The 16,580-nt window shown below is 39.3% G+C and overlaps 1 protein-coding gene across 1 annotated transcript in view; it reads right to left on the reverse strand.

Moving 5' to 3' along the window:
• Positions 1-12,736: 12,736 nt before the first annotated feature.
• The window catches only part of ZCCHC24 (zinc finger CCHC-type containing 24), a 96,541-nt gene continuing 92,697 nt past the window's right edge, over positions 12,737-16,580 (reverse strand). Inside the window, exon 4 of the mRNA XM_018567826.1 lies at positions 12,737-12,850. Within this exon, the coding sequence (XP_018423328.1) occupies positions 12,737-12,850 (114 nt within the window). The remainder of the gene's footprint in view (positions 12,851-16,580) is intronic.

The raw sequence follows: 16,580 nt of genomic DNA on the forward strand, positions 1-16,580 counted from the left end.
ATTAGGGCTTGCCAAGGACTAGAAAAACTTAAGGTGAATAAATCCCCAAGACCAGATAACTTGCACCCACAGATACTTAAAGAGCTAAGTACAATAATAGTGATGCCATTGTTCCTAATCTTTAAGACTCCATACTGACTGGGGAGATACCAGCTGATTGGCGTAAAGCAACTGTTGTACCAATATTAAAAAAAGGTTTGAGATGCGTACCTGGGAATTATATAAGGGTGGGCCTTGTGCTGCCATGGAGCTGGAAAGGAAAGGAAAATTCTGCATAGAAGAAAGACTGACATAGGAGAGCCAGGCTAGGAGTTTCCTCTACAAGAGCGACTATATAAGCACCAGTCACCCTTAAAAAAGGGCATATAATGTTTGCCTTATTGGATATTATTATACAGGATTTATATAGCGCCAACAGTTTGCCAACAGTTTGCGCAGCGCTTTACAATATAAGTAAGACATTAAACTGTAAACTGGATAAACTGTGGTAACGTATTAAAATACGGAATTCCTATGTATAGGACGTATTCCATCCTACACCCAAGTTCAATATAATTAAACAGAAGAGCTTTCTGTTGGATCCTAGGTCCCTTCACACAGGATATCAGTCAAAGAAATAAGCAATTGAATAGGCTTCTCAGAGGATTCATTATATATCATGTACTACTGCAGGTAAGTGAACAGTCATTTGTGCAAGAAGGTTATACTTGCAGTTAGTAGATTGGAAGCACTCAGGTTGTTACTTGGTCTTTGAACTGCACAAGTCCGTATAGTGCAAGAAGGCTGATCAGCAAGTTCATGCGGAGAACATTTCCCATACTTGATGTTCAGGCAATTGATAATGATTCTAAGAGTGGTTGTGAAGGCTGCTGCCAATGATGTCCTGTACAGGAGTAAGTTGCCAGTAAATCTGAAGGAGCATTCGGGTGCACGGAGGACAAGTCAGAGGTGTCTGCGAGGGATATTGCTCAGCGTCTGCAACGATAAGACGCAAAGCAATTCAAATCCAGCGCCTTAAATTTGACAGCCGGCCGTGGAAGGAGGGGCAGTGTGATGCCGCGGGAGTGGACGGTGTCAAACATTCACTACTGAACGCTGCAAGGTTAAGTTTATCACAAGTTTTTTTTTTCAACCATCAAGTGGATGTTTTTCGGCGGGGGGAATGAAGTGTGCATCAAGGGATGGTGTGCCAAGGTAACAATTAGTTCTGGATCATACACTCATTAGGTGCTTCTCAGGTCACTAGGGTCCCTGTGTTGTGTATTTTTAAGGGAACCTTAAGAAGCCAGCCTATGAACTGTGAAGGCTTGTCTGAGGGGAAGGAGCTTTCCCTCCAATGATTATGCAAGTTTAGGTCTCTCACCACTTGTAACTAAGAAGAGCCCTGAAGTCTCTGGGGGTCGACTGCCAGCCTTGATTCTTGAGGAACAGGTCTTACAAGCTACATGACTTTAGACATTCCATGTTGCTAGTTTAAATGATTCGTAACTATGGTTAAAATTGTCACTCCTTTAATTAGATACACATGAAAGTGCAAATTCTGCAAAGTGTGATCTTTTGTGTGATTTTTTTTTATTAAAGTAGCCGCTTACTTCTAACTAGATGACATATAATTAGCTAAAGCACTGTGAATCATAAGCAACTTCCATTTAAAAAAAAATAAAATATTGTTTTCTACTTTTTCATTCTTTGCTGCTTCTCAGCACTGCTGGTCTCCTCCTGTCTATATGCACTTGCTTCAATGTCTGTTGCACAGCATTGCACCAGCTTCCTGAACAACAGTGGACTATGATTGTACAGTGTGTGTTGGCGCAGCCGCTTGTGGTCTCTATCAGAGTGTGTGTGATGGGGTGACAGTTGTTGCACCATAAATGGAAATGCCTGAGCAAGGACCTTCATGGCAGGGTCACCAGTTTTTTTTTTAATGAAAGTTGCAGATTAAAAACTATATTGAAATTACATTACCTTAAAAGTTTAAAAGGTAAAGGAGTGGTGTCCATTTACATCATGGTATAAGCAAAAAGTGTGTGACTGAAACCAAACTGCATTTCTTGTGATCATTTTCTGTAATGTTAGCCTATACAATTTTTTAATTTCCAATAAATATACAAGAAACAACACTAGATGATATATAATAGTTTATTTTGTAAAAGAAAACAACAAAGTCATTGCCTATTAAAATACTAGAGCACTACAACAAAGGCAAAGAAAATAAGGCACAAGTCGGAATGCCAATATGGGTATAGAGCTCGGTCTGGCTTGTCTACCAGATGCTGAGTTCTGCCCATCCTTTTAGCACTACATATGGTTACCCAGTAACATTTTAATCAATCTATACATAAAAAAATTATGACCCCAAAATAAAATATATGAGGATCCATGCTTATTGTCTACAGTCTCCAAAATACATACTAATAAATAGTTATTGGTTAATGTAGATGGCATTAAAATAACAGGCTGTGCATAACAAAAAAGCAAATCAGAAAGCAGAATCCAATATTGTACACTTGTACAGTAAGTAGTAAAGGTTGGCCCTTCTGTATGCTCGCTATATGTCATGCTTTGGATAATCAAGTGGCTGATGATTTTAATACATTGGAAGCCTAAGCTTCAAATGAAACCAGTGCTAACAGACAATTCTGAACATGTTAGTTGACTGACTATCATTCAAATTCAGTGACTTCAAAACGAAGTGAGGGACCCAGAAAAGTTTGAGGCCAGGAGCCAGCGAGAAAACTAACATTTTCAGAAAGAGCAGGGTAAGGTTAACACCTTATGTCCACTTAGGCCAACTATCTTACTATCATACTAACAAGATCAGATGTCATAGCTGAAAAATGCCTGCCAAGGTTGGGAGTGCAGCGAACAGAATGTTTTATCTGCATCAGCATAACCTATTTTGCTAGCAGTTTGGATCTAGGTGTACACTAGTCCACCAACAAACACTTTGCATGGACATCTCTGCAGGGATGACAATAATGGGGTCTCAACTGGACTACACTGGCAGTCTAGAGCCTTTTTTTCCCCCATACATGGCTTTGTATTACATGATGTACGGGTGGCTATGTGCTGTCCCTGGCACTGTGCTGTCCTAGATTATGGCCAACATTGGCTACATAGAAATCTGACCCTGAGAAAGAGGTCAGCAATGGCCACTCCTGTATTTCTCTCAGTGTTTTCTTTAATAAACAAACTATGTTAAACAGCTTCCATTAGCATCAGGACTACATCATAGATCCATTTGCCAAGGGTGGATTTGTTCTAACATTCTCTTTAGATTTACAATGTTTCATCAACCACATGTTTGAAATATGTGTTATGCATAAGATGTCTTAAATGCCATGGCTTCCTATTACGTATTGCCATCTCCTATGAAAACAGGTATTTCTGATCTGTGCTGCAACATGTAAGAAATTGCATCTGTTGGTTGTACGTCTCAATCACATTACATAGTTTTAAATTAGAGCACTGACAATTGCATTTCCCTTCCTTTCCTAGTGTGAATGAAAACCCTCTGAAGCCATTACTAGTCCAAATGGACGGACTATGAAATGTCAGATCAAACAGGTTAAGATCCTCTGTTGGCTAGATATTAACCATAAAAGCATATTCACTGAAACAGTAAGTAAATCCTAGTAATGCTAGCTATCATTTTAATGATACAGCAAAACAATAAAAGCATCCTATAATCAAAGCAAACTAAAGCTTCCCTTTAAGAGCTGTAACATTTTTCAATAGCAATATTCTAAAACTTCAAAAGCATTATCAGTAAAATAAATGTATTCATACCTATTTTAATGCTGTAGTTGCCTGTAATATAATACAATAAAAACACACAAGAGGCATTTATGGCAGCAAGTGGTCGACCTGCCTTCACAATATTTCCATTCATTCGAAATTAAATGTAATATATGCATTAAAACAACAAAAACACATTGCTTACATAAATGTAAAAGGTCTTTCTTTAGACATTATGTACCAACTTTTATATAATAATTTTCCGCAGATAATATGTTCATCTTGATGATGTTTGGTTACATACTTTATACAGACATAAGTATAATAACAAAACAAAACAAACTCTTCCATAAATATTTCCTATAGGATAATTCCTTAACTTGTAAAATAAGTACGAAAAGACTTCACTTTCATTAGAGTTCAGAGAAATAAAAAGGCCCTTTAAAAAGTTTAAAACCTTTAAAAACACTTTAAGAAAAAAAATATATCACTTGCAAATGAACATTTTCTAGTAAATCAAAAGGACCCAAAATATATACAGAATAAAACATTGCAAACTGTTCCTTTACCAGAAAAATGAATTGTAGCTAGTTGCCAATAAAATTTAACATCTACAAAGTTTCTTTTTTCCCCAAAATACACACATAGTATTAAAATAAAAAAGAAAGATATGCTATGTCAAGTAATATTGGGTATAAATAAGTATCTGCAAGCAAATTGTTGAAGATATGGGTAAACATTAGAAATTATGTGATTGTCCCTTTTATAGGATCATACAAAACACACACAAATGTTTGCAAAGGGGATATGTCCTTTCAAATGGTCAGAAGCATGAGAAAACATGACTGAGTATTATGCAGCAAACACTGGTCACTATTTTTGCCCTCTAGCTGCCCCCTTTGATTCCATCTTATGTACCATCAGACATACAAAACAACACTCATTCATAACACATGTTAAAATGTACAAAAATACGGTAATATTTGAAACAAATACTGTACAGTTGGCACTAATTTAATTATGATTTGCTGAATGCATAAAGAATGAGGTTGAGAATAACTGAAAGACCAACTAAGACACAAGCTCGCTTTTATGTAAACTCTATGGCTTATGGTACCCAGAGACATAAGACGACAGCTCCCAATCCGGTCATTTCATGGGATGTACCCAAACCTAATGGCTGACTGCTCTCAAGTGGGACAATTTGCCATTGTTCCCCCTATAGGCCAGCGCCAGCCTGTCTTTCTGTTCTTCCTGTACCTACCTTCCCAATTGACATAAACCTACATCAAATGCCCTCTATGGGCAGTATTAGAAAAGGTCTTTAACCCTAAGAATTCTACAGATATCTATCCATTGATTTCTCTTCCAGTTCTGTAACTCTGGACCAGAGTAGGATCATAACTGTAAGAAAACATTTGTACAAACAAGGTAAATTGAGTGATTCCAGGCAACAAATGAAACAAATCAGGGGCCTACTAATGCTACTCGGTTAGTTCTGCAACAGTTTAAAGTGGGAAAGGCCACTGGATTTCTCCGTTATCTACTTGGTGGATGTGTTTGGGAATATATCTCCTGTATTAAAAATAAGGCGTCTCCAGATCACAAATAAAACATTGTGGGTAGGGATTGTGCACTACAGCTATGCTTGAGTGAAAACATAGAACATGTTGGCTGCATTCATTATCTGCATCTCAAGGCTTTAGTTTTCACTGGAAAGTACCTTTAACCTGTTTGTTAGTTTATAAGCTAAACTACTATTTCCTTTTCTTGCTTCTGTGGAATCTTACTGGTTGATGAAAACCAGTCATTTAGTGCAGAATGTGTCATACATGGCACAAATTTCATCCAATTCCTGCTGAACTGGCCAAAAGTCGATCCATGAGTGGTCCTTTCAGGTGGTGCTGAAATGTCAATTTCACATTTGAAAGAGCCGGAAGCCTATCAGATGCAGTCACTGTGCAGGCATTGAGGCAGCCACGGGTGTCGGCAGCTGTCTGAATACACTAGCCAGCAGTGCAGATTCCTTCACCCACTCTGTTTAACCCGCAGGGCTGAATGAGAGAAAAATTAATGTGTATGGCTAGCCTAAGACTAAAGGATATCCTCAGGTATCCTTGCATTACATTAAGCTGTGCTATCCAATAAGGCACTGACACTGAGCTTTGCAGAGACAAAACATTAGTGGAGGTGGAAAATATAGATAAGCATTGTAAGAACCTTGTCTTTGTCGCCATTGAGGTGATGCAGAAGATGGACAACATTTTATGCTGATAGCCCTATTAAAAAAAACAATGCAAGAAGCAAAGTGCTAAGTGCAGAGGTCAATAACCTAAATCTATCCATTATAATTCACTTTCTGAAGTCACAGTAAGATTGATTCTTTTTGAGGGCTATGACTACTGTACATGGCAGTATTGCTTTATTCCTTGCACAGGATTAGATAAATATATGTGACTAAAGTAAAAATAAACTCTCAGGGTTTTTTTGCATATATCTACTGCTAGCAAACAGGAGATACATGCAAAAACATAAAAAAAAGTTACCAAGAAGGTAAAAACGTACATGTGTCTCTGCCGCTCACTCCCATCTGAAGCTCTGAAGTTTTATCCCGCATGGCCGCTCGAGATTGGGCGGGCGCATGCGCAGTAGAGGTCTTCAGCGAGGAAAGGGGAGAGAGAGAGTGGAGGCGGATACACGCAGCCAAGAGCATGCACGTCGGACAGATACCGTGGGACAAGAAGAGACAGGAGTCTGCGCTGGATCAGAGACCGACACCGGCGCTGGAAGGACTGCTGAATGCAAGTGGAAGGAAGATGATCGGATCAAGAGGCATCATTTGAGTTAAGTACTTAAAGCAGCATGTGGGGGGGGGGATTTGTGACTTTAATGTCACTTTAAGACTAGGCTTTCATTGCTGACCTCTTCATTTGAAAATCCGAATTGCTTGACCATGGTATTGCTTCAATGGCTTGGGTTATTGACTGAAAGACTCTGGATATGTGTACTTCAATGTATTTAGTCAGAGGGCCAGCAAAACAGCCAAGCGCCTAACATTCTTAGAAGACGGTCAGCAGTGGCAGGTCTGTCTTTTCCTCACGACAAGTTTATTTTATTTACCATCTTTGTGCATTTTTAAAAAGGTGGTCAGAGACTGGCTGAATATTTACAGAGTATGTAACCCCTAAAAATAAACTTCTCTTATTTGCTCCCTTTTGGTCTGTTACAATACAGCTCTGCATGTTGATATAAAATCATCTTACATTCATTAGCTAAGCAAACATTTTTATTTTGCTTACAATTTCTTTTTTTCCACTTCCTGGTCCACTTTGGCACAAATTATGTAACCATGCCAAAGCGTTGCCTCCTAGGAAGGTTACATCAGCAGCTCATTGCTCTCAGGAGATCCTAGGAAAAGGCATTGTCCTCCTGAAATGATGTGCATGGTCACATGTCCATTCACATGTGCCAGAGTTCCAGGAAGTAAAAGGGAGATCTAGTAACCCGCATTTAGTTAAAATGGCCACTGTGAGAAGAATGGAGGGAAAAGAAAAATAAGGTATGACAAAAATTAAAAGCCTGCAATTATCTAGAAGTATCTGCTTGTAGATTGTCATTACTAAACATTTCTAAAGGTGCTTTTGTTGTTATTTTGAAGATGTGGGTAACGTTCCTCTTTAAATGTACTACTGAAAGTGTTTTGATATATCTGTTTGATAGATGCAAAAAAAATACCTGTTGACATTACAGAAATTGAGAGCTGTCCTGTGTCTTCTGCACACTTCCTGTGTTATCTTGAATAGAGTAATTAGCTCTCCTAGTTCTTTTTTTGGGACTACAGAATGATTAGCCTTTGTGTTGCAGAGATGGAAGAGTAAGTGCATCTCGGTAGTTCAGCAAAAGAAATCTGGACAGGGCTCAGTCTACAAAAATGGGACAGGACTTGGGAGCCGAGTTAATTTCTGGCACGTCACTAGGCATTTGCTCTGTATTTGCAGGGTCTTTAAAGGGATAAAACACAGAAAAATGTATTGCAGAAATGTACAGAATATGTTTTTTCGTTTATTTTGTCCTGGCATACACTTTAAAGATTAACCACTCCTTATCAGTAAAGGTTCATGCACACAGCCATAAAAAAAGCAGCATTTTTTTTATTTTCAAGGATCTGAATGCAGGCGTATGGTTTTATATGGCCCCATACACTCTGCATAAAGGTCAGTAAACTTGCACTGTGTTTACATCCATAAAATCAAAGTTAAAAAAATCTCTGACCATGGTCCTGCGTATGGACCGTATTTTATGATGTATGCTGCCTAGCATCCTTCTGCTGCTAGCATGCAGGCAGCTATTGCCCCCTAGGGTCCTTCTGTTGCTAGGAAGAAGGCAGTTACTGACTCCTAGTGTCCTCTGTTGCTAGGAGGCTTGCCAGCCAATGTAAAATTAGTTTGCCCGTGTGAGAGACCCAATAAAGCAACTTCTTCCAGATTCACTGCTCAGATAAACCCCAACTTCTACAAAATACTCTACTCTTCTCTTCCATCCCAGATGACAAGCTGTGAGCTATTTACAATTATATTTACACAAAATAAAGAAAAGGTAGTTGTGTAGCTTATCTCTATTTCTAGATTGGAAACTTGACCTGTTTCCATGTTTGAAACACATAGCACGAAACTAATGAGTGCTATGGTTCAGGCAATGTATATGAGAGGTGAGACGGGGAAAAGTACCTGACAGAGCCTGCAAACTTCCCTAAGATGTTTATGCTGTGTAGACCCCATGGCAAAGAGATGAAAAACACACTGTTTGAGATGACATTGTAAAGTTTCCTAAACTAAAAAAAGAAAAATATTTCTGAATTTTTGTACGTATGACTATTTTAAAAAGGGGTTTTATGAGTCTTTTAGCTACATCTTGATGATTAGTTTATCTCAGTCTGAAGATGGAAGCTGTTTTGAATATTATTACAAACACAGAACTCCAGTTTGGACATAAATTGCCAGTGAACCCGACAGTGTAAAGTAATGCTTTTTTTTTAGTGCAAGCTGCATTAGAACTTGGTATTAGCTAAGAGCACGCATCTAGTCAGGCTCAAAAGGTGAATAGCGAGTTCTCCTACCTCCAAAGCAGTTCAAACACCGGTGCACAGCTTAGGCTCCCACCAGCCCTTCGTGAACAAAAGTGTTTGCGCATGGTTCAGAATCCAGTAACAAAAATCTTCTTTTCAAATCAAGACACAGAACCAGGCATAGCAATACCACCCAGTGATCATAGCAGTGACCATAGCAATCAGAGCGATTGCCATGTCTAGTTTTATGTCTTGATTGAATAATGAATATAGAAGATATTTACTTAATCTGGAACCGTGTGCAAACAGTTCTTTCACAAGTGTCTAGTCCATTGAAATTGTGGCTGAGTGGCAGGGTTTCCTTCCATATGATATTGATTGCTAGTTGGTATTCATAAGCTACAGGAGTAGAATGACCCTAGAGACAAACTAGACTTACTGCAGCACACCCAAAAGAATCTGGAGTATTTTTTCAAGCTGCAACCCCCAAAACAGCTATATAAACAGCTATTTGCTTAATTTATTTAACACAGAATGTTGTATTTTGACTGGAATTCTTTCTAATGATCAGATCACAGAAATTGTAAACTAACTTTCCCCAACATCCTTTAATCAAATGCACTTCTTTGGAGTTCCTCTTTACCCTAAATATGTATGTAAAATAGCATTTGGGATATAATAATCCTTCAGTTGCACTCCTGATTTTAGCGCTTAAAATCGTGGGAAATAAATCACTATTATCAGCAATCTGAGACAGTATCTTTCTGTGTATTCATTCTATCCTAAAGTAAACTTCAAACAAATGTTCTCTTTCTCCAATATCGTCTGCTGCCAGCTCTGTAAACGCACACCAAACCTTCCCAGACCCACTGTTTATCTGTCTTGGTTCAGCTAAAGCTGAGCTCCATTGCTAAAATAACATTCCTCTACCGAGCAAGAATAAAAGCATTTGTGGTGGCCATAGGGACCTGTGCCGATGGGCTTTATTTGTTTCAGTACTGCTTTTCTTTTCATACAAGTTAATGTCAATGCAAAAGCAGCTTGAAGAAAGTTGATGCAACTAGGGAGGAGGTAAAATGCAAGTCAGAAGTGGTCATTTGCAGGTCCAATGCATCCATCAATTAATTTTGAATGAACTTAGAAGCACCTCATACTGATATCAATTGCAAGCATAATGCACCTGAAAACACACTTCATTAACCTATCAACACAAGCCCAAAGCCCATTGACAAAGGCTCCTAATACCGGTGACCATCACTGATGCCTGCACTTACAGATGTCCAACTTTCCATGTCTTTGATGCTATACCTACAACCAGGGCCATATCTACAATAATAAACCTGTGGTCCACCTAAGAGTATCAAGTAGGAGGGTCATAAACAAAGCAGATCTACAGTTGGGGCTAATATTTATCTTACATGTTGGCCACATTTGTGAGTAAATCCTGCAGAAGTCTGCAGATATAAGTCACAAGCCTCCTTGCTGCTTAAGTAAAAGAAGTGGATCTAGGAGGAAAAGGAATCTTTAAACATTTGTGCACAGCATTGTATGGTCAATTCTGTATTCCCAAAATTCAGCAAATACCAACACTCACATTTCATACCTCTCTAAACGAATTTCCCACGTATGCAGTTAAAATAAGAAGCACCATATGCAAATCATTCAGCATGTATGATTGCTTAAAGATGCCTCTGCAGATATTGGGAATGGTCAAAATTTTATCTAACTTTGCCTGTGTAAAATTCAACCAAATTAAACAGTATGGGGTCTATTCACGAAGCTGCCGAAGGATCTGGCCGTAGCTTCGGCCGATCCTTCGGCTAGCTTCGGCCCCAGGACCCCTTCGGTTCAGTAGAACCGAAGGGGTGCTGTACGGGCTATTCACAATATGCATATGCATCGGCTCAGCTGAGCCGTGCTGAAAGCCGAAGCTGGCTGAGCGGCCGGCCGACAGCCTGCTTCTGACAGCTGGGCGGAGCCAGCCGTGATCTTACGGCTGGCTCTGGCCACTTTCAGAGAGATCAGCGTCCCTGGTTACCTGCTAACCAGGGGCACTGATCTCCATCACTCACTGCTGTTCGGCATCTTTAAGAATAGCCCGAACAGCAGTGAGAAGCCTGCCAGAGGTTCGGCTCAGCCGATCCAGATGTTGGATCGGCTGAGTCAAACTCCTTGTGCACTTCTAGTCGGCCAAACATGCTGAGCATGTTCGGCCGACCCGAAGCCACTCGAAGCAAGCCAATGTACGGCTGATTTCAGCCGATGTACGGCTGAAATCAGCTGTACCAGCCTGAAGTGAATAGCCGAACAGTGTTCGGCTCACTTCACTTCAGATCAGATCTTCCAATAACAACTACCCCTAACCATAAACTATTATATGACAGGTAATTGAAAAAATAAAATTCCCTCATTTTGATTTGGGCCAGGACTGAGGCCCGGAAGCTGGCAGTAGATAAGGGGACTCTGAATACTTCTGGTCTGAGACAGAAGATTGGTTTTGTTAGTTGAACTGAGATGATGGGCAAAGCCACCTTAGCACAGCAGTGTATAATAATGAAGAAAATGTATCAGTTAAATAAAGAGTAGATAGAGGACTGGACTGATTAGCTTCTATGAAGAATTGGTAAATAAAACAACAGAAGTTCCAGCACGCTACAACACACACATAAATCACACAAACAGACAAAGAAATCTACAAAGTGGCTTACAAAATAACAATTATAAATAGTACTTGAGGCAGATCTCTAGCTCAGGGATTAGGGACAATTTCAATCCATGGACAACCCCATATTCACAGTTAAAGTTTTATGTGTGCTTTTGGCCTTTAGGAGAATACAATAAAACACAACATGTAACACTGTTTCCGTCTGACATAATACTATTGGTGTTGTGTCTTGCCTCTCAATTTTAGGCCATGTTAAACATAAACCCCTGTTGCTACTGCGGATACTTCCATTAGTTGATCCAATAGCAAAGAGGCTAAATTACATGTAAACAAATGTCCCTTACCTTCCCGGAAGTTGGGGATAGGTTTTTATTATTGGTAACTCAACGTTGCCATATGCATACAGATTTTTATTTATTTTTTTGTTGAGGTGATGTGTGAAGCAACCACCAACATGTGCCTCTAAGTCCAAGGCTTATATAGATAATAGAGGTGATAGCTGTTTCTTAGCAATAACTGTTTGCGACATGATAATGTAAGAATCATTGTTTAGTTCCCATGGGGTACTGCAAATGTGTTATATGTGGAGATTGCCATCTCAGAGGCACATTGTGTAATTGGGTCATACTATTCTTTGATAGTCCACATCTGATGTAACAGTCCTTTTTTATGGTAAACACAAGTTGTAAGTAAACAGCAATGTGTTTATACAGTTTCTCTTTAAAGTAGTGTAACATTCAGCTTTTAATAATGGTTCACAATCCATTAAAAGTGCAAAAATATATTTCCTCCTCTTCTGTATAGACATGGGCATATTGTAAAAGCTGACTGATTCAAGAAAATATATGTCACCTCTATTGGGTTATTTAGTAAGACAAGGAGCAATGTTAAATGGTTAGTAACCCATAGCATCCAATCAGAATTCAAAACTCATTGATCTGACCTAGGCAAACTAAAATCTGGTTGGTTACTGAGGGTTACTGCATTATGCACATCATCACTGCCATTTGAACTGATTTATGCACTATGCAATAATGGTCAGATCTACATTTTGGTTTAACCTAACAAAAGAGGGAAATCTGGAGGCAAATGGCAACTGTGTTAACACTTTCTTAAGCCTTAATGCTTTATAAATACAGTTTATACACATACACAGGAAGAATGTTACATTCTAAATCTCATATTATTAGTTTACATGCATGTCACTGTGTCTTTGTTCTTCTACGTCTTTGACTCTTGCGCTCACCACCTTCAGAACCTGGTACTGTTTATTGGACACGACGACAGTAATACCCCAGAACTTTGCACTTCTCACACAAATGCTGGGGGTGCTCCTTACTTTGATCAGACACATCAAGACCGTCAGGTTTTTCCAAAGGTCGCTGTAAGGGGGGAAAATGGGACACAAAAGATTAATTAGCGCATATGTAACCTAATACCATGCTCGGTTATAGTTATGGCTCAGCAGCTGTTGGTGAATTTCAACCCAGTCCTCAATGATGGTTAACAGGTGTTTGTTTATGATTGAAGACCTCAAACTCTCCCACAATTTTTTCTTCTTTTAAAAATTTGTAGCAATGTTTATACTTTGCGATCATGGGAATTTTGGATGTGTGGAACCTGAACATCAGCTACTGCCTTTTTTTAGATCAGGCCTTTGTATATAAGAGACTTTAAGCGGCCTACAGTGGATGAGTTAACCTGCACAGAGTTTTTGTTCTGTGTGAAATCCATCAGAACTGATCAATTGCAGAAAGAAACAAGGCTGACATATATATTGATTAGGATTAGAAACATTACCACTTCATCCTCATGATGAATCAAAGTTCAAAACTTTGATTAGTCTGCCAGTCCAGCAATCTCATAGGAAGTGTTGGGTAACAAGATCCAAGCACTACTGCTTCAATACCTGTGTCTGCGTCACAGCAACTTCATAGAGTAAAGGGCTTGGGGTGACATTGGAACAAACACCGTCATCATGCCACGAAAAAGTGATTGTTAAAAAAAATTGTATACAAAATAAATGTGTCATAAATCAAGCAGTTGGACACTCCCAAAACAAAACTTCCTAGGTTTCTATAAGGTAATCAAACTACAGACTGGTGTCAGATATTGTGTCTTGAATAAATAAAGGACTACAGGAATTGTATTGGTGCAATGCGAGCTGAGCGCTGTGGTCAGACACTGCACGGTATCTTAGAAAGTAATTAATATTACACTTATCTTCCTCAGACCTTTCTGAACACAATTCCTGACGTTCCTCTTTGATACATTTTTTTAGGGATATGCATCTCCACCAGCTTAAAACTAATAACACTCATGGATAATTTAAACATACCTTTAGGGTAATACCAGTGATAATGGTAAAAACAAGAATGGTAAAACAACTATACAGGCGATAAAATACAGTGACAATAAGTGGTAATTTTGGTGCCATCGTGTTCATTGCTACTCTACCTACTATAGTAAAAGTGTGAAGAATGTTGTTTGAGATCCTAATTGATTTTTTTGTAGCTGTTTTTTGTAGCTGGGACTCGTGATCCTGAAAAGTGGGCACTGTCCCACACAGGATGTTACCAAAGTGTATGCAGCAATTCTGGAGGGTAAAAAGAACAAAATGCAATAACGCATGCCAGTCAATGCTAGAGATATCACTAATAACAGCAGTCTAGAAGCAGGAGTCCTATACAGCATTCAGGTTATGCTTAGCCTTTTCCGGCAGTAATAAATTAAAAACACAGTTTGTTTTACTAAAAGTTTTCCATTACATAACATAGAACTCCTATTTCTTATTTTGTTCTATAATTTTTTCTGTGACCACATGTTTTTGGCTTTTGAAGTATGCCATGACATACCAATGACATTTCTGGCAGTTCCAGAATCCAGATGTGAAAGGAATGGGTGTAGCTGACAAGTAACATCTGACGGATGGTTAGGAGATTCACTGTAATGGTTTACTTTATTATATATAACAAAGATTGAATATATAGGTTGAACTCGATGGACTTTTTTCAACCTAACTATGTAACTATATGGTTAGCTTAGGATGTTCACTATTTCCTGCTAGTATGTTATATTTTCTAGAACAACATATTTTGCAGTATGCTGCTGATACTAGATAGTCCTTGTGTCTATTTAGCAAACCTTCTGAAAACTATTTTATAGTTCTAATGTCCTTACATATCAAGGATTGGACTCTAAAATTAGAAGTCTCTTTAGTATATGACAAACTTTATAAACTAGCTCACAGCATGCACCCAATACCACAGTGCTCATGGCTGATACCCACAATGAGTACCTGGAGGTGTACTATATGCACTGTGATGTAGCTCATGGTTGGTGCCCACAGTGAGTACCTTTAGGATTGCAATATGCACTGTGATGTAGTTCATGTTTGGCACCCACATTGGGTACCATGAGGTGTGCTGTATGCACTATGATGAAGCTCACGGCTGGCACCTACAATGAGCACCATGAAGTGTGATACATGTGCTATGATGAAGCTCACGGCTGCCACGTACAATAAGCACCCAGAGGTACTTATTGTGGCACTCACCACGGATATCTCAAAGATGTAACACAAAGCTGACACCCACCGTAGGCACTTCGAAGTGCACTATATGCACTGTGAAGTAGCTCACAGCTGGCACCCTCCCAAAAAAAGTGTTGTGACTGCCCATGTAGTTATACTTTGAAGAATTTTTTTATTATTAAGAGCTAAAGGTCGAGAAGCAGAAACCATTAATTCAGGGAGAAATATTGCTTTGTGGCCTCCACCCATCCAGAGACCGCTAGCCAGAGGTTTTTAAAGCACGATGAATCCTTTTAAAATATTAGGCTGCTATTGCTGACCCCCTTCTGAAAATACTAGTTGCCTGGTTGTCTTGCTGATCCACTGGCTTCAATAGTTTGAAGCAAGAATGTAGATAAAAAAATTCAGCCAAAAGTCTTAATTCTGTGTCTGCAAATAATTTGTTCCAGGTCAGTGACTCAAAGTGTTGAAGCAATAGGGTCAGCATGAGAGCCATGCAACCAGCATTTTCAGGAGAGCCCAGCAATGACAGCTTCCATAGTTCTCTCATGATAGGTTTCTTTTAGCTCAGTTCAAAAATAAATCAAGTAAAGGTCTCTTGAAAAGTGAGCTCAGAGCTAGAAAACTCCTTATGTGGGCCCTTTCTTGCACTTTGCTGTTTTTAGGAGCTATGGCCCCTGTTAGAATCTTCACATCTGACATGCTCTGGTAATGTCAGATGCCTGGTCCCCTGCCATGTGCTGTGGTTCTATCCATGGGCTTTTTAGTCACATAGGACACAGTAGTGGCATAGAAGCCCACAGGAGGAACCACAGCACACAGCAGAGAACCAGGCATCTGACTCTCCTGGAAGTGAGTCAGCTGCTGAAGATTCTCAAGGAGTCAACGTTCTTGAAGAAAGTGAAGTTCAGACTCTGTCCACTTTAGAGGAAAGGACTGAGAGTCTGCTTTTTAGATATTTTTTTTGAAGCAACAGAGATGCTTAACCTTAAAGGCCTTTGCAAAGAAAGACAAAGAACTGTGGACAAAGTGCAGAAACCATGGCAGCCAATCAAAAATTATGTTTCATTGTTCTCTTTTAGGGTAATAAATCAAATAAATCTCATTGGCGCTTTCTGTACTCTAAATTTATCAAAGCCATGTAGTATTCTTTATGTTAAATCAGAGAAGAGATTGTAATGCTTTTAGAATGGGTTGCCTGTATGGTTTGGGAAGGAGCCCAGGTAACTCATAAAGAAGGACTCACCAGATGATGAACTATATATTCTGGCCAAAGATTTAACAGCATTAAATAAAATCAGCCCATAAACAAGAAGACTTTTTTAATTTACAGAGACAATGTTAACAGGGCATGGATGACAGCCAACAGGTAATCCTAGCACTGTCATCTGTTTGCTGGTCGGTGAATGGGCTTACCAGTAATATAATCATCATGACTGGCTGTCACAGTGATCAAGTACATGGGAGCTCCCGACTGTTATCATGTAACTAGGACAGCGGTTCTCAACCTGTGGGTCGCAACCCAAAAGTGGGTCGCAACTCACTGTTGAGGGGGTCGCAGCATCCACTTCTGCTGCGCT

Source organism: Nanorana parkeri, unplaced genomic scaffold, assembly GCF_000935625.1.
Source record: "Nanorana parkeri isolate BGI_ZX_2015 unplaced genomic scaffold, ASM93562v1 scaffold1100, whole genome shotgun sequence".
In the NCBI taxonomy this organism is placed as follows: Eukaryota; Metazoa; Chordata; class Amphibia; order Anura; family Dicroglossidae; genus Nanorana; species Nanorana parkeri.